This window comes from Abramis brama (assembly GCF_963993115.1).
Source record: "Abramis brama genome assembly, chromosome: 18".
Lineage (NCBI taxonomy): Eukaryota > Metazoa > Chordata > Actinopteri > Cypriniformes > Leuciscidae > Abramis > Abramis brama.
This window is the reverse complement of record NC_139980.1, coordinates 14,703,458-14,723,439: the sequence shown is the minus strand read 5'-3', so window position 1 is coordinate 14,723,439 and position 19,982 is coordinate 14,703,458. Positions and strand designations below refer to the sequence as shown.

Here is a 19,982-nt window from a genome sequence, read left to right as displayed (position 1 = left end):
GTCAACTAAAATGCAAGCAAAATAGCCCAAAATCTCAAAATTGACCAGTGCCTGAAAAAACAATAGTTTTGCCTGTATAGCGTCTTCTCTTAATTGTTATACGGGAACCCTATTTTAAGGGAAACAACTGTAAAGAAACGCTATCTAACATTCCTTAACCTTATAGAACAGCATCTCATAACAAGATATGTTGATTAACCGAAGCTAACACTATGCATCAAAAGTAACCTTGACCTCCAGCGGGCCCCTTGGGTCCCAAGTAGTTTTGGCTCTGGTAAAGTTTGGATAGCATGACCGAGCTGAGGGATTGATGCTGAGCGTAGGGAGATTTCCAAAGTCTGCATGGAGAAATTACTCTGCTGTGAGAGGAAAGCAGCAGGTCTCTCCTCTGCCCTTTCTCCAAATGAAAGAGTGCGAATGATTAATCATTGCTGTCGCTGTGTGATCTTTGAATAAAAGAAATAGAAAGATCACTTCAAGTGTACGATCAAATAAAAACACAGCGGCAATCAGTCTCTCAGCAAGAGTGGAATTAAGAACAATGGCAAATTAAAAAGAGAGCGAGAGAGAAGACGTGAAAATAACAGACAAAGAAAGGATCTGCATCTTTTCTAGCCGTCTAATTTGAACGTGAAAATGATGGTACACTGTAAAAAAAAAAGTCACTACCTTAATTTTTTAAGTACAATCAACTTGGATTTTTAATTCAACTTTAACTTAAATTGTGCTAAACTGACTTAAAAAATTTATGTTTTGTATAACTTATAAATGAACTTATTTTGTTTTAAATATATTTTTACTTTTGAGTTACGGCAATGTAAAAACACATGTTGTCATAACTTATTGATCAATAATAGAAAATAAAATAAAATATTTATCATGCAGACTATAAAATTATATTGATATTATTTTGATTTCCTGACTAAAAAATGCTAAACTGACTTAAACAAATGTATGTCTTGTATAACTTATAAATGAACTTATTTTGTTTAAAATATATTTTTAATTTTGAGTTAAGGCAATGTAAAAACACGTTGTCATAACTTTTTGATCAATAATAGAAAATAAAATAAAATATTTATCATGCAGACTATAAAATTATATTGATATTATTTTTATTTATTTTATCTAAACATTTATTATAAATAAAATATATATATTTTTATAAATAATACAAATATTTATTATTATTTTATTATTATTCAAGCTCAATTTTAATTTCTACTATGCACTATTTTCTGCATCTTGCACTTATATTATTAATTAGAACACTTTATACACAGACAATGGCTCATTTTGCTCTCCAGGAAGCATCAAATTTGCCTTCTGCATTGACCTTGTAAAATCTCTTGCTGAAATCTGAACTAATGGTAACTTGTCATGTTAACTGTGCATTTGGCTGGGCTCCCTGTCCACACCAGGTCCCTACCAGCCAACAAAAGGAGGGAGTTTATGACGTCCCAAAGCGACATCCAGTGAGTGGACCTGTGTGTGTTTGTTTATGTGACTATCCTGTGCCTCTCTCTGGCAACCCTTTCAATATGTGAACCACCAAGCATCAAGCATGTTTCCGCTCCCTGTCTCGAGTCCCGTGAGGAGTTCAGCAGCACTCATTTCCCGGCTTACAGTAAATCGCATAGACTGTGCACTCTTAATTTACCCCCCGTTGTTTGTGCGTTTTTGGCTGGTTGTGTATATGTGTGGTTTTTGTGTTTGTTTCTTTTTCTTCTAGCTGTTTGGGTGTTGGGCATTACGTGATTGGTCGGTTTTTGCATGATGTACGCTTGTCTTCACCCCATGATAAGGACAGCTGGTGCGTTCATGAGGGCATTCCAGCCTTGTGAATCAAGTTGACAAGAAAGTTCACCCAAAAAGAAAATTCTCATGAATCATGTATGACTTTATTTCTTCCATGGAATACAGAGATTTGAAAGAAGAATGTGCTCGTTCTTTTTCTTGCAATGACTGTCTTTCAAGCTTTAAAAAGGATATAAAAGTGGCGCGCCATAAATGTGGTCCATATGATTCATGCACAGTATCAGGCAGAAATTTAAGTAATTATTAAATAAAAGCATGAATATAGAACACAACTCAAACGGACCATTTTTGCTATATTCATATTTTTATGGAAATGAGCAACTAGAACAGTCTCCAAAGGGTTTCTTCTTTTGTGTTCCAGGGAAGTTTACTGCAAAAAACAAAAACAAATCTTCTTTTTGTCTTGTTTTCTAGTATAAATATCTAAATATTCTTAAATCAAGATACATTTAATTTGAGAAAACAAACAAAAAAACTAATATATTCTTACAAATAAAAAAAGGATCAAAATGAGCTCAAGTGGGTTTAAGCTTAAACAAGAAAAAATATCTGGCTATGGGGTCAGAAATATAAACAAAATCGAAAACAAGATTATTTTTCTGACCCCATTCACTGTAAAAAGTATTGTCATGATTTGTTATCACAACTTTTTATCTTTTGTCAAATCAACGTAATATTTTGAGTTTCTGTTTATTAAACCAATCTCCTTCATTGTATTAACTCATTTTTTATTTATTTCAATGAACTCAAAATTTTAAGGCAACCAGGTAACTTACTTTTTTTTTTGTTAAACCAACTATATATATATATATATATATATATATATATATATTTTTTTTTTTTTTTTTTTTTTTTTTTTTTTTTTTACAGTGGCAATTATTTTTCTTGTTTTACACAAAAACTCGCTCAGTTTTGATAATTATTTTAGAAGAAAAAAAAATTAACATCGTAAGTCATTTTGCTTCTCAAGTAAATGTATCTTTATTTAAGAATGTTTAGATATTTGTACTAGAAAACGAGACAAAAGCACAGAGGAAGAACTTAATGTGTTGAAACAACATGACAGAACTTTAAATTTGGGTGAACTATTCTTTCAATGCCACATCATGAATGTTCGTGAATCATGCATGATTTATAATAATACAAAAAAGAAAGTCTGTGTAGCTTAAATGGGTTGACAGATAAAGTCATTTAAATGAGAGATGGCAAACATTCTTCTGCATTTTTTGAGTTGTGCTCATGCATCTGCGATCGTACTGTGAACGAGATTCAACTGGTCAAGAAGTTCTAGCGAATTTTGCTCTCTCTCTTTAAATGGTGGATGATCTCTTGTCAGGCCATTTGGCCTCAACATTAACACTCTGTGATAAAGAAAGATGGCTGATCTTTTCATGTTCTGGCCAGTGTCTCTGCTGTCTGTATCTCTCTTGTGTTATAGCTGCTCTGTTCATTCAGTCTTAGCTCAGCTAAATGCCTAAACCCTCACACAATCACCATCACAACACATACAACCCCTGCAAAAGTCCCTCGTACCCTGGAGTTGGTTGAGTCTGTCTTAAATATTCAATTGTTTGGGTCACTCCAGACCTGGAAAACAATGTTTGAGTTGGATTTTCCTCATCTCAGCCCTCATGTCACTCTGTGCCACTGTCTGGCATCTCTTCCTCTCACCTCTTCCATCATGTTTTCAAACACCCACTCACTCTTTTCTCTCTTTTCCTCGCACATATTTTCAGCCTTCTTCCTCTCTCCTGTTTCAATCTAAGTCGCGTGGCCTCTTGATCCTGCCTTCCCCAGCTTTTTCATTTCTGCCGAAGCAAAATCTGCACAGCTTCAACTCATAAAATAACTCTTTCGGCTCTACGGAATTGGCTTTTGAACTGTTAGGCTGTAAATCTGTTTTGTGTTGTGCATCTGCACATACTGTACATTGTGGGTCTGAATTTATTTATTTATATGTATTTATTTGCGCTTCTTTGATTTTTTTGTATTTTTCTTTTGCAGCATTTTGGGGCAAATTCAATAAGCATTTCAATGCAATGAATTGTCATTGTTTTTAGCACAAGCACACTTCTATAAAACTAAGTATGTACACATATATTGTGTAATGTACATTATATTTATACATTTATTATAATTATTAAAATTTCAGTAAACACTTTTTTTAGGAGACATTTGTGTACATTTTCTAGCTTTCATAGCAGGGCTGATTCATTAAATGATTATCAAATTATAAAGACAAATAGATTTTGTTTCGTTGTTTTTCTTTGTTTTCTGTTTTGTTTAGTTGTTGTTGTTTTTTCTTTTGCCTTCCTTTGTTTTGGGGTTTTTGTTTTGATTTGCTTTGCTTTGCTTTGCTTTGCTTTGCTTTGCTTTGCTTTATTTATTTATTTATTTATTTATTTATTTATTTATTTATTTATTTAATTTGCTTTGCTTTGCTTTCTTTTGTTTAGTTTTCCTTTGTTTTGCACTTTTAATACACATTGTTTTAATACACATTGTTCAAAAGAAGTAAAATAAAAAATGCAGTATGCCAGATCATGGTATTCTGCCGCATCCTTCACATCTGAAACTGCGTTTAGCAGATATATTTGGAGCATGTTTGCACATTATTTAATTTTCATATTTCCCTTAGTGAATCATGCGGTGGAACAAAGCAGGCAGTGTGCGCAAATAAACAACAATATCAGTCAGTGCAATTTATTCTTAGTAAATTCCCCCCATTATATTTTTGCCTACTAAAGAATTAACTTTGATAAACAGTATTTAATGAATCATTTCTTTGAATAACTCTTTAGTGTTGTTCTTTTTTCTTGTACCTCTCCACATATGATTTCATTTCCAAGCTGTGCTTCTCAGTTGGTTTCATGCCTGTGGCTACATGATCATTACTCTCCGTCCGTAATGAAACGGGCAGCACTAAAAGCACACAGGACACCGCAAAGATAATTATTCTCTCCGAAGGGACGGCTAATTGATAGTCTTTTGAAGTGATGATGATAGAAAAGTAGGCTGATGGATTGTGGCAAAATAAACGTGATACTAATATTCACTCCCAGCCTCGTTCTAAATGTTGCCATGGAGACTGTTTAGTGTAAATACTGTAGTTCCGGATATGGAATGACAATACATCATGTGAGTCATACTTTCGCAGGAGAGGCAGCTTGTTATAATAACAGATAAGAAGGTAGTTATCAGCACTCGTGATATCCATCAGTAATAAGGTGTCAGCAGCATGCAAGGCGCTTTGACTGACACAGTTCATCACTGTGGGGCCCAGATGTCATCTTTCCCATTATCCTCAATGGTGATCCCCAAGGGTGTGTAAAGAGATCGATTTGATGGCATCTTTTGGGCTGGTAATATTACAGCCATTTAATTCAGCTACTGGGCGCAGTGTAGAATGGCAGTTCCAGCTCAATGACCTTCAAAACCAAACAACGTGAGGCGAACACCATCACCCTGGAAACATGGCAGGAACAAATCAAATTTTAGTTTTTTCCACTTATTCGGCCTCATTTGTGAAACACAAGCAGAACCAAACTGAGTGAAATGTAGATTGCTGCATTATTCAGAGTTCTGCTTATGTTTTATGAATGAAGCCCTTTTTAATGTTAGACAGCTTAACTGATCGAGTGAAGAAAGCTACACAACCCAGACCTTGATGATGCTTTCTCTCTTTCCCTTTCTATCACACTGCCTCTGCTTTCCTTCATGTTTGTCCATTCACTCATAACTGCATTAGCAAATGTAACATGTCACTAGCAGTGGCTTATTCCTGCTTACTTTTCTCAGACTGATATGACCATACTTCGATTCTTAAAGCTAAGCGCTAACACCGAACACCAAGCGCTAACATAGAGAGACTTTCAGACTTAACCATCTCAGGTGTCAACTGCTTCTGAAACCTGAGCCACTGACCTGGAGTCAGTTCTCACTTGATTTTATTGCATGTTTTACATGTACATGTCCAGATCTTGTGTGTTTATCTTGTTGTCAGTGTTAATTCTGGTCTCACTTGGTTAGCCGGATAACTTCCCGGATTCCATCATAATCCTGAGTTGTCTTTTGTAGCAGAAATCAATGTGAATGTCTGTCATTTGAATGTCATGAATGTCAAATTTTACATATCTTGTTTTTATATTAAGGTGGGTTTTTAAAGTGAACACTAAATTATGTCACGGGCTGTTTGTACAGTATCTAATGAATCGCACGGCTGGAGTAGGCCCAACTCAAGGAAACAGTCTTTAATCCAAAAATTCAGCAGATCACAGGTCATAGAAACTCAGGAGACAGGAAAACAACCACTTTACATCAACGAGACCAGACAAACAACTGAACACAAGAGAGAGAATATATACACAACCAAATGAGGAAACTAGTGAGATAATTAATGAACAACAGGTGAACTAAATCAATCTGACACATACTTGGAAATTAGGTCAATTAGCAAGAAAGGAATTTAAACAAACACAAAGAACAAAACATAATCCGGACAAATTTAAATTGTAATGACAAAATATGTATCACGCATTGCAACTTAACAAACAATGAATAAGACATTTGTCACAACATTTATCAATCTTTGTTATCAAAGTACTAAAACCATAAAACAAATATTTTCGGTACTTGAAATACGATTAACGCTAACTGAAATAAAATAATACAAAAAAGTTAAACTTTTATTTCAGTGCCCAAGGAACATTTCTCACTTTAGTTTAAGTTGAAGTACTAAAATAACTAAAACTAAATAATCTCAAACTAAACCAAGACTTAATAAATACTATATATAGACATAATAAATCACTAATAAAAATGATAAAAACACAACAAAAATACTGAAACTAATAAAAAATAATGTTAAAATTAAATGTGGAATGTTGTAAATTAACAGTAACAAATACTTGTTTCTACTTTTTAAGTAATTGTAGTTAACTAACGTTAACAAATGGAACCTAATGTAAAGTTACCAAAATAAATTGTTTTCCTTCAGTCATGTCTCTCTGAGGGCACCAAGTGAAGAAGCCTCTTTATCCGGCTAACCAAGTAAATCATGTTCGAAGAAAGGGTTCTTGGTGTTCTTTTCTATTTCATGGTCTACCCATCCTCTCCTTTTGTATAAGATCCTCTCCTCGCCTGTGTTGCTTTTTCAGCAGCACAAATATGTAAGATGGGAGCAGCTGTTGTTCATGGTCTTTTGCTCTTCCCATGTTATCTCAAGGGACGCCCATTTGAGCACATTATTTTCCCATTAAAGCCTGCCGGCAGCTGGTTAAAAATCATTTTTTAGTTTGATTGCTCCTTCCACAAATTAAAGTTTGGGACTATGGGGTGGGATGCGAGTTAGCGAAGATAAATACTGTTGGTTTTTGCATTTGTCGGGCTCAAACCTGTTGAGAGATAATCTGGTAAAAAAAAATGCAAAAGCCACGAATTGATAGTGGGATAGTGAGGTAAACATGTGTAACCTCACCTGTTCAGGTAAAGTACCATCCATCTCATCTAATCACACTTCACCTTCCCAAAACAGACCTCATTTTCTGTGTGTCCCATTTCATCTTTCATCTAACACCATGTTATCATTGCAGAACAAACATAACCAACAGATCGATCTCTTGGATCTAGACACTGACCTGTTGCTGGTCACCAAGGTAAGGTGGACAATGACTGGCCGAAGTTTCTCCACACCTGCCCTCAGCCTTCCCATGATCCTCCAAGCTGTTGTTTTGATTGCAAATGACCTAGAAAGCTCCTCTAGCTGTAATCTAGTTATAAAGTAATAAGTAGTGCACTATGGTCCTCTGTAGACTTCAGTAGAGTCCCTGTACAGGAAAGTAAATGTCACACTTCCCGCTATGAACAGTTTATAGCCCTGCTAAATCCCCTGTCTCTTGCTTTTTACCTTTTCCACTAGTCTCCTGGAAGTAGTCTACTTACTCATACCTGACCTTTCTTTTTTATAGTCAAATGACAGAGCTCTTTTAGGTGACCCTAGTGTGACCCTGTTGAATAGGTTGGATTTTGTGCTCCCATGAATAAATCAGTCAGAGACCATGTGCGCAAGATTTTTACAGTGGTCTCAAAGGTCATGCACACAGTCGTGTTATTGTGTGTGCTGTTTCAAATGTGGCATCCATAATTCCAAGCCCGACCAAATTAATCAATCAGTTGCCCTGCCATTGTACTGCAGTGAAAAGTGTACATAGATGGACCCAGCCATACAGAGAACAAGGACTTCGGCTTTGGCAAGTTTCAATAAGTACAGTATGATATGATTGTTGGTGGGTTTTCACTGCGAAACAACACAAATAATTCAGTTGCTATCACCACAATATTAATAAATAAATAAAGGCTGCAGAAAATTCAGACATTTTAGGCAGCAAAAAACAGAAAAAGTCCTGCTAAATCCTACTGGGACTGGCATGCCCTTGTTCAGCAATGACTGTGAATGCAGGATATATCCCAAAATATTCACTCATTATCTTCCTAGAAATTATCTCTTATTATATTATATTGTAGATTAGATGGCTGGATGGATGGATGGATGGATAGATGGAAATGAAAATAAATTACTGTTTATTTATCCGTGCTGTACATGATCGGTGGGTACAAGAAGTCATCATCATCTTTTATATGTTTTTTATATCATTTTTATAGCAACTCACTATCATTTCCATAAGTCACCATTTGTATTCAAACCACTGTTTGCCCAAGGTAGATGCCTAAATTCTGTGGCAAAGACTAGACTGTCATGGCAGTGAGTGCTGAGGTGAAACACATCTGATTTTGGTAAATGTTCCTCTTTCATCTGCAGAATATCAACCAGTTAGAGCTTTTCGGAGACATGTCCACTCCTCCTGATATCACGTCCCCCTCGGTGAGTGACTCCAAATGGAATGCAGAAATACTGCACAGTGTATACTGCATACTAATTAGGTAGTATGTAAACAGTATGCCATTTTGATATAGTTGAGCTATGAGCAAGTGTAGTTTTTTTTTGGGAAGCTTCTGTTTAGACTGCTGTGATTCTCCTCTTCCACAGACCCCAGCATCTCCGGCTAATACTCTGGACCGCACGCTGGCCCACCAGACTCCATCCGAACTGTTCACCCCCTTCAACCCTGCCTCTGTACCCTCAGGTAGGAGAAAATTCGCCCCTGGTAAAACAATACCAAGAAAATAGATAAAGGAGACATGGAATGGGGCGGATGTAAATTAAGTAATGTGTGTCTGTCTAGTTCCGGCTAAATAAGATGTCCCGTCCTCCTGCTGTAGAATATGAATTCTCTCATTACTGGCTGCTGTACTGATCTGCATGATAAATGCCTTGCAGAGGACACAGCGTTACCTCTATCTGCTCTAGTGCTACTCTGTGTGTTTATGTGTGTGTGTGTGTGTGTGTGTGTGTGTGTGTGTGTGTGTGTGTGTGTGTGTGTGTGTTTGTGTTTATATCTGTGAGTGTTTGATGCCTTTTTAACACGCACATCTGTTCGGGAGTCATATCATACATTTTTATTATGTTATTTTTTTCCCTGATGTCCACTTAGTCAAGGATTTTTGGACCACTAAGGGGCAATGTTTAGTTTTTCATCACCATGTTCACCCCTCTCTCTCATTCTTTGATTAAATTAAACAAAATATATACAGATTATTAAAGGAGTGGTTCAAATATTTACTCACTCTCATGCCGTTTTAAACTTGTATGGCTTTCTTTCTTCTGTGAAACACAAATAAAGATATTGTGAAAAATCTCAGTGATTTTCTCCATCCATTGAAAAGTTTATGGGATCGAATGTTGTTTTGGGCCACATTGACTTTCATTAAATGGACAAAAACAGTTTAAAATAACTTATTTTACAGTTATGTTTTGCAGAAGAATGGAAGTCATACAGATTTAAAATGACATGAGGGAAATAAATATTACATAATGGTCTTTTTTGGGGGGTGAATTACCCTATGCCTGAACTTGCCAGAACCAACATTTTAATAATGTTAATATATCTAATTACAAACATCTTTTATAGACTACTACTGGCCTTTAAGGTGACTTTTCATCTTAGAAAAATTATGGTAAAGAGAAAGTCATGTTATTAATCAAAGTCCCCACAAGTAGCTTTTCCAAAAGCTGAGGTAAATATTAATATATAGAAGATGAACAGTGTCATCCACACAAGTACAAAACTTAGTTCACCCAAAAATGAAAATTCTGTCATCATTTACTCACCCTCATGTCGTTTCCAATCCCGTAAGTCTTTCGTTCATCTTCGTTCAGATCTGAGAGTTTTCTTTCCCTCCATAGACTATAACGTTAATACCACTTTCAAGGCCCAGAAAGGTAGTAAAGACATCGTTGAAATAGTACATGTGCCTACAGTGGTTCAACCTTATTGATAATAATAATAATAACGTTGCACTCTATGGAGGGGTCAGAAAACTCTCGGATTTCATCAAAAAGATCTTCATTTGTGTTCCGAAGATGAACGAAGGTTTTATGGGTTTAGAATGACATGAGGGTGAGTAATTAATGACATAAATTAAATTTTTGGGTGAACCCCTTTTAATGTACAGTACTACTAAAAAAAAAAAAACCGGAATAATACTGTTTACCAATTAAAAAGTTTTCACCGTAGTCTTTTTTCACAAAACATCACGATTGTAATTGTTACATAGTGAACTCTAAATTGTGAAGTGCTACCACTTTAAATTCTACAGGTACGTCATGATATTTGAACCAGTTATTAAAAACTAATAGCCCTTGTGCAGTGACTTTGCTCTCCCTGGGACATCTGTTCCAGCCAGATTGACTTCCTCTGAAACAGTAAACAGTACAGCATTGATATGTGTAGAATCAAGTAGTGTATCATCTGTCCCATCTGTCTTCAATTCTTTCCCTCAGTCAAACTCCCCTCTGTGTTGTAAAATCATAAACACCAGGCTTGACTCCGACACACCTGTCCTGATGGGATTCTCACAGTTCAGTTATGGTAGCATGAGCACATCTTTCACCTTTGTGGAATCATTCTGGCTTTTTTCAAGTAAAATCTTTTCCCCAGAGTGCTTCAGGGGGTCTGGTCCCGCTGGCAGTGTATTGTAAGTCACTTTCAATGAAACTTGTGGGCTAAATGGCATGTCAAATGGAACATAAATCATCTGAACGTGAACACGCTACTTAATTATGATCTTACTTAGGAAAGCTATGCTGTATTGTGAACATAGTGACTATATGTGTTCTATATTTATAATATAGCATGACTTTAAGATTTTATGAAGCAGTTAGTTACATAATAAAATCAAATAAATAAATAAAATATAAAATAAATAGAAATAAAATAGAATATGATTATAAATAATATAATTCATTTTTATAAAAAAAAACGCTATTAATTAAATTAATTTAGTGCCATCTTTCCACTAGAAGATATAGTACTCCTCGACATGTCCGCAGGATACTGGAGATGTGCTTCAGGTTTTGCTTCCCATGTACCTGAATAACAGTCCATAATTCCATCCTATTTGTCAATGGTGGATCCACTGCTCAAAAATGATTGTCGAGGGCCATCATGGACCAGTGCAGGGGTGCATTGCTGTGATGAGACAGCCCATTGCTGCCTGACTGAATGATGGACATGCACGATTACTTAAATTCACATATAGAACTTCTCCAAGCATTCCACTCACTGGTCCTTGAGACAACCACACACCGTTACTGCAACTCCATGTTTCAGATGTTCCCATCTCACACAGCTCAATGACATTATGTCAGCATCGTGAATTGAGGAGTAACTAAATACATGTAAAAATGCTGTTACATTTATTAGTGTGTGTGTCAATAGCTAAGCTGTTTTCAAAATACTAAATCACAAATACAGATGCTCATAATTGTATTACTATTTATTAAAATATTGTTTAGTTGAACTATTTTAAAAATGCTGTTTAATGCTGTCACCTTAATTTTGTGGATAAAGTAGATAAATAAATAACAAATATAATTTATATTATTCATATAATATTATTTATATATTTTATATTATTTATCATAAATAAATATATATATAAATAAATAAAAAAAATTATAAAATATATACCCGCATCTGACTATTAGTTGCACCGGGTCAAAATTGCATTGTTGAGAGAAAAAAAAGGTCACATTTTATTATTACATTCAGAAATAATTCAAATACTGTAAATCCGAACATAAGTACTACAAACATGGTTCCCCTAACTCCACAACAAATCCTTTAAATTTAACGTATTCAGAACAGGAATAAAAAATATATAAGAATAAAACAATCATAAATTATACTGGTATTCATTATAATCAACATTTATTATAAATGCCAAGCCTGAACAAATTTACATGCCATATACAAATAAACGCTGTACTTACGTACTTAAACTTGTACTTAACTTAGCTCATACCTTAGCACAAATCCAAATGTGCGTGCTTTGTGCATGTTTGCATACTTGACTTTAAATGCATTGAATAAGTCACTTTGGAAGGTAAGTCACAGCAGGTTTCAGATGATTAAAACGATTGATTCATCTTTTAAAGGGACTATGTGTAGCTTTTTAGGTATTTTATTATCTAAAATCAATATTTTTATTAATAAATATCCCCTCAATGGTGTACAAATACCTATGCCAATGATCAGACTAATCCTCGTAAACGAAGAATTTATTATCTTTATATACATGGGACGGGTAGGTCCACGGAGGCTTCCATGTAGTTCCGCCATCTTGAAAAACTATAATAGCAGAGAGGGACAAAAAGTACTAGGCCAACGCGTTTCCACAATGCGTTTTCGTTCAGAACCAGCGTCACGTGACTGAAGCCAGCAGAAGCGGAGGCGCAGAGCAGTGAGAGGCGCTTGTCACTGCCGCGGCAAGTTTAAAAGGATGCACTGCACGGTTATTTATACACTCGTCGTCGAAAAAGTCCAAAATAGGCCGTAAAAGGAAACGTGACCGGAGATTACAAAAACAAGGGTTAATGTCGGGATAGCTAATGCAGGAGAAAGCTTTCAAAAGAGACGCTAAAGTTGCCTGCTTTCTTCTCGACAGGTAAGTCAATGTTACGGTCTTAATTACAAGCTTTTTTTTTTTCACTGCTTGGTTGTGTACTTTATTATATAGACAGTAGAACATTTATAGTTAAAAGTTAAACAGGCTCTTTGATGAATAGCAGCTATTGAGTAAAGTAACGTTAGAGAAGGCTCTGATGATGATGATATCTAATAATGCACGTACTTCAAAAAAATATAACGAGTAAAGAAGGCATTACTACTAATTACCATAGTTAATGTTTTTCACAGTCAGTAATTCATACTGTAACATTCTTTTTTTCGTTGTTTCAAGTTTCAGTTTGTTTTAAATAACAAACCTGTTCACCCGAAGAAAAACTCGAAGTGCTATAAGACATCCTGTCATAGCTTTTTAGTACATAACGGCTACCGTAGATGCAACGCGCATTTGAAAAAGTGAGGCGCTGGAGAGCATTATTCGTTTGAATGCAAAATACAATTTCACCACTAGATGGGAGAAATTCCTACACACAGTCCCTTTAAATAGCTAATGTCAACACCTAAGTAGAGTCATTTTTAAAGATGAAGGATCACATCTTTCCACAACTTCCTATTTTGTGAGCAACCCAACTACAGTTGATCTCATGCCTCTTTGAAATATTCCAGACACGCTCTCACAGTGCGTGTGGCATGTCATAGAGATAAGATACGATGGGGAGTTTTATTATTTGAATCAGCGTTACTCATTGGAAAGAAAGAGCAAGATGTGTAATGAAATAAGCCTCAATGTGATATGAGTCAGACTGTTGTAATGGCCTCGTTTAAAGGGCGTTGCTATTCATTAAGCCCGGACCTATTGTGAGAAGTAATTACAATAGTTCATCTGAGCCATAAAGACCTTTTTCATTATGAAAATCTAGGTCATCTTTCCCAAGTCATCAAGAGATATATGACTGCAGCCTGAAAGTCCTTTAGTGAATGCTAAAGGTTACAGCACAACCTCGTAATGATGTGTGCGTGTTTTACAAATCATTTTGGCGGTAAATTCTCTTTCGATAGTTCGAAGAGCTTTGTGAACAGAAAGTCTCATTGTCTCCGTCCTTTAGGTTATGTGACGATGGGAGCCGTTCCACCCGCGTGGGCGCAGCAACAGTTCGCCGCTCAGGCTCCATTAGCGTTTGGCGTCCAGTCCCCGGTGCCCGTTGCGCAGGTTTTACCGGGCGCTCAGCCTCTGATCTGGGGTCAAGCCAACCTTTTTCCTGCCACCCAGCAACAGTGGGCCGCAATGGCAGGGGCTCACTTTTCGCCTGCCGCTTTCATGCCTGCCCAGACAGTAGGGCCGCTTCCCGCTGCCATGTTTCAGACACTGGCTCCCATGGCAGTGCCCGCGTCCTGCGAGACGCCCGCGGTGGCCATGGGCGGAGCCGTGGCAGGAACCCCGGGCTCCACGGCCTCCAGTCCACAACACGGGGAGCGCACACTGCAGAGACAGGCTAAGATGAGCAAGGAGATGTTTAAGGACTTCCAGATGGCAAAGCCACCAACCATGCCTGCCAGGAAGAGCGAGCAGCCTAGCCTGTCCTGCACCACAGACGCTTTCACCAGCTACTTCAGCAGAGTGGGGATGGCGCAAGACACGGACGACTGCGACGACTTCGACATCTCGCAGATGAACCTCACGCCCGTCACCTCCACCACGCCCTCCACCAACTCGCGTGAGTAGGACGCTTCAGACATATGCCATGGTTTTGACTCAAATTTGGGGCTGGTTATGTAAATGCGATTATAGGGTGAAAAACTAGTTTAAAACACGGGTCAAATTAATTAAATATTTGTATTCATGTTGATTTCACATGGAAATATGTTACGTCTCCCTATGTAAGATGTCTATGGGTAATATGGTATATAACATATAAGTTTTAAAGTTAGATCAATTAAAAAAAAAATATATATATTACTCCCTCATACCCTATTACCCCTAGATATCTTAAATAGGAAGACATAACGTAATTGGGGGCTAGTCCGGGAGTTTTATACCATTTTCAAGAAAAGTTTCTGTTTAATTCTCTAGAAATTGCATGTATGTATGCGTGTGTATATATATATATATATATATATTTTTTTTTTTTTTTACAAATATCATGAATTATTAATTCATAATTATCATTACATTTTTGGAAAGTTGCAACACCTCAACTTAAAGGGTCAATTTAGTATTTTAAGAAACTTATTGACTACGGGATTTTGATCCACACTTTCTGATGGTTTTAAGCTTACATGCATAAGTTTAGTCACATTGATCATGACTAGTTCAGACAAATCCCAAAATTCATTCACCTAAGTACAAATTTCTCCAGTTTCAGTAATGAAATATTTACTGATTAGCAATAAAAGTGAGGGGTTTTTTTTTATTGTTTGAAGAGGTTTAAAGTTGGAACGAAACGGAAGTCTTTTCTCCCCTATTGTGATGTATATCCGAGTGAAATGGCTTCTCAAAGTAGCAAAAATATAGGGTGTGACTTGATTTTAAAATATGTATTTTTATATTATTCATAAATATCATAATTTTTTTGGAGAGTTGCACCACATAACATTTTACAACCTGATTTAACCTTCAAGTTATGTGATATTTTAAAAGACTTATTTACAACTTTGCCACACAGTCATGAAATCATTTTCTTTTAATATTAATTCAATAATTAATATGATTTTGTATTTTTTTTTTTGCTGGTTGCATCACATGTATTTGGTTTGGCATGCAAATACATACATATATTTGTGGCATATATAATATCAAAATATTATATATACAGTGAGGAAAATAAGTATTTGAACACCCTGCTATTTTGCAAGTTCTCCCACTTAGAAATCATGGAGGGGTCTGAAATTGTCATCGTAGGTGCATGTCCACTGTGAGAGACATAATCTAAAAAAAAAAATCCAGAAATCACAATGTATGATTTTTTAACTATTTATTTGTATGATACAGCTGCAAATAAGTATTTGAACACCTGAGAAAATCAATGTTAATATTTGGTACAGAGGTCAAACGTTTCCTGTAGTTTTTCACCAGGTTTGCACACACTGCAGGAGGGATTTTGGCCCACTCCTCCACACAGATCTTCTCTAGATCAGTCAGGTTTCTGGGCTGTCGCTGAGAAACACGGAGTTTGAGCTCCCTCCAAAGATTCTCTATTGGGTTTAGGTCTGGAGACTGGCTAGGCCACGCCAGAACCTTGATATGCTTCTTACAGAGCCACTCCTTGGTTATCCTGGCTGTGTGCTTCGGGTCATTGTCATGTTGGAAGACCCAGCCTCGACCCATCTTCAATGCTCTAACTGAGGAAAGGAGGTTGTTCCCCAAAATCTCGCAATACATGGCCCCGGTCATCCTCTCCTTAATACAGTGCAGTCCCCCTGTCCCATGTGCAGAAAAACACCCCCAAAGCATGATGCTACCACCCCCATGCTTCACAGTAGGGATGGTGTTCTTGGGATGGTACTCATCATTTTTCTTCCTCCAAACACGTTTAGTGGAATTATGACAAAAAAGTTATATTTTGGTCTCATCTGACCACATGACTTTCTCCCATGACTCCTCTGGTTCATCCAAATGGTCATTGGCAAACTTAAGACGGGCCTTGACATGTGCTGGTTTAAGCAGGGGAACCTTCCGTGCCATGCATGATTTCAAACCATGACGTCTTAGTGTATTACCAACAGTAACCTTGGAAACGGTGGTCCCAGCTCTTTTCAGGTCATTGATCAGCTCCTCCCGTGTAGTTCTGGGCTGATTTCTCACCTTTCTTAGGATCATTGAGACCCCACGAGGTGAGATCTTGCATGGAGCCCCAGTCCGAGGGAGATTGACAGTCATGTTTAGCTTCTTCCATTTTCTAATGATTGCTCCAACAGTGGATCTTTTTTCACCAAGCTGCTTGGCAATTTCCCCGTAGCCCTTTCCAGCCTTGTGGAGGTGTACAATTTTGTCTCTAGTGTCTTTGGACAGCTCTTTGGTCTTGGCCATGTTAGTAGTTGGATTCTTACTGATTGTATGGGGTGGACAGGTGTCTTTATGCAGCTAACAACCTCAAACAGGTGCATCTAATTTAGGATAATGGAGTGGAGGTGGACATTTTAAAGGCAGACTAACAGGTCTTTGAGGGTCAGAATTCTAGCTGATAGACAGGTGTTCAAATACTTATTTGCAGCTGTATCATACAAATAAATAGTTAAAAAATCATATATTGTGATTTCTGGATTTTTTTTTTTTAGATTATGTCTCTCACAGTGGACATGCACCTACGATGACAATTTCAGACCCCTCCATGATTTCCAAGTGGGAGAACTTGCAAAATAGCAGGGTGTTCAAATACTTATTTTCCTCACTGTATATATATATATATATATATATATATATATATATATATATACATGAGCAATATCACACTGCATATGCAAATATAGCCTAAATATAAAGTTAAGAAACTTAATTTTCCCCTTAACCCAAATCAGTTTGCTCTGGAACAAGTAAAAAGCCTGAAAGCCTTTAAAACTAATTTTAAATCAGGTGCTATGTTTACATAGTCACATATTTGAGGTCTAAATAACTACATTCTCGCCTAAAAAACATGTATAACTACATTTCGTGACACAACAACAGTAGTGTTTTTAAAAAATATGATGGATTTGCTCAACCGCCATGACAGCCGCAGTAAGCAGAATGATGCAAACGGTAAAACGGTTCCAGTGCTGATATTGTGGGAATATCGCACGTCTCTCAGCCAATCAGATTCGAGAGCCAGAAAGAATTGTTGTATATATTGTATTAATATAATATTTTGATATTATATATGCACTAGATGCTTTTATCAAAAATGTGTTACACAACGTTAAATTACATTTTGTTAGTTCATGCATTACTTAAACCCATGACTTCGGCATTGTTAGCATCTGCTCTACTGTTTGAGCACAGGAATGCCTCCACAGCCATAGGACATCAATTGACCTTTCACTGATGTCTTAATTATTTAATACATTATAGTTTTAATTTGAGATGGGTTAGCATCTTCCTCTTTTTTCAATAATAAGAATTTATGACAGCCAACATTTAAATGATTATATCTTGGCACTGGTTTAAAAACATAATGATTATCTTTAGAAAGCTGCAATTTTCATTTTTGCTTCACTGCATAAAATTCAAAATGTGTTTCTGGGTCAAGCAACTCAAAATGATGTCACATATGTACACATATTAGATCTTCCATGTTTTCTTGAATAGATGGTTTAGAATTATGTTAATTATTATATTTATTCATAATTTTTTATACTTTATTTATTATTTATACTTTATAATATTTATACTTTTTTCCTCTTTCACTCTGATTTAAGAGGTTGGTCACGGTTAGGTTAGGCTTAGGGATCGGTATAGGGATATGTTTTTATATCAGGAATGTTGTTTCAGGACCAACAGAATCACATAATGCTGTAGCTCCATAAACCCTAAATCACATAGAAGAACTTGGTATCTCACCACATGCCTTTCTCTCTCTCGCCTCTCTCATCGCAAGCCCTTAACAGTGCTGACACGGCTAGAAAGGCTTTATCCGTTTCCTACTACAGAACTTCAACCTCATCCCGTCTTTCATCAACACATCCTTTTTCACTCAGAGGTTGAAAGGTGGGCTTTGATGCTGTTGCCCAGAAGGCATTGTCTTTAGTCAGCGTGAAAATGACAATTAGTACTGCGGTGGGGAACGACGGCAGGGGGAAAGAGAGAGTCAGTCGCAGGCCCAGCTGTGCTTCTGGCGAACAGTGTAATTATCACTGATCTCTAGGGAGCCCTGCGCTGTGTGTTGGGCCTGTTTGGATCCTCTCGCTCCTGTAGTGCTAATTATTGCTGCGATGGAACGCCACACCGTCCCACGTTTGCACACAGGCAGGCCGTGCGTGAGAGACATACTCATTTATTAGGTGTCAATAAGGGATTTTGATCCACATAGGACCCTTTCTGACAGGTTTTGGGCTTAAATGCATACGTTTAGTCACACTAATCATGACTAGTTCGTGCAAAACATAAAATACATTCCCCTAGGTACAAATCGTTCCAGTTTCGAGACGAAATATCAACTGAATGGTGCAAATAGTGATTTTTTGGGGGGGGATTTTTTTTTAAAGAGGCTAAAGGTACACTATATAATTTTTTTTGTTCAAAATTAACAAAGTTTAAATGAGTCAATACGTCATCATTCCTTCTTCCAAAACTAGTTTTAGCATTATAAATCTCGAACCTCATCCGTTTGAAAAAAAAATAGTGAGAAGTAAGATAACCATATTTATCCGCACAGTCACTCAGAGCCGAAGCACAGGGGGGGTGAGGGGGGGTGAGGGGGGGTGGGGTGGGGGGGGGTGGGGTGGGGTGGGGTGGGGGGGAGGGTTCAACCGCTAGAGGGCCAAAAGTTACATAGTGTACCTTTAAGTAACAAATATAAACCAGATAACTAACTCAAAACCAACAGGAATTCTCTTTTACTCACCCTTAAGGCTGGAATACTCTACACGACTTGATTTGCAGTTTGGACGAATCGATGCTAGTTGCCAAAAGACAATGGCACTCTGCAGATTTTGGGCAGATGGAGTTGACATTTCTCTGAAATCGCGTAGTGTTTGGTAGGCATAGGCTTATTTTTTAGCTTCAGGCTTTTAGCTTCATTCCACCTAGTCAGATGAGATCAAACTTATTTGATATTTTGAGCTGATTTTAGAACATGCGTTGTGCGTCTCTTAACAACGAGGTGCCTGTTTGATTTTGTCAAATCCAAAATGTAACCTCAGATGAGATCATAACATTTTCTGATGTGTTTAAAACACTTGCGGCACTTTGAAGATAAATTCTGTGAGTTTGTGGGTTCACTGTGAGCCGGGCTCATTGCTAGCAACATGCTAGAGCCAAAATAGAACTACAAAATATTTGTAGTACGGTATTTCAAATAAAATAAAAGCTGTGTTCTAAGTCTTCAAAAGCTTTTTGATGGTTTAGTGCAAGATGCAGACTTTCAATGAGAGTAAAAGTCATAGGGCCCTATCTTGCACCCAGCGCAATTGACTTTGTACACTGACGCATGTATCATTCCTATTTTG

At 36.9% G+C, this 19,982-nt stretch overlaps 1 protein-coding gene across 2 annotated transcripts in view; it reads left to right on the top strand.

Moving 5' to 3' along the window:
* dab1a (DAB adaptor protein 1a) overlaps positions 1 to 19,982 on the top strand; it is a 364,356-nt gene that overhangs the window by 331,227 nt on the left and 13,147 nt on the right. The window contains exons 10-14 of one of the 2 annotated variants that reach the window (XM_084092068.1): positions 1,422 to 1,475; positions 7,410 to 7,472; positions 8,636 to 8,698; positions 8,864 to 8,960; positions 13,949 to 14,557. In XM_084092068.1, coding sequence (XP_083948194.1) covers positions 1,422 to 1,475; positions 7,410 to 7,472; positions 8,636 to 8,698; positions 8,864 to 8,960; positions 13,949 to 14,557 — 886 coding nt within the window. The remainder of the gene's footprint in view (positions 1 to 1,421; positions 1,476 to 7,409; positions 7,473 to 8,635; positions 8,699 to 8,863; positions 8,961 to 13,948; positions 14,558 to 19,982) is intronic. The other variant, XM_084092069.1, reaches the window with a different exon arrangement.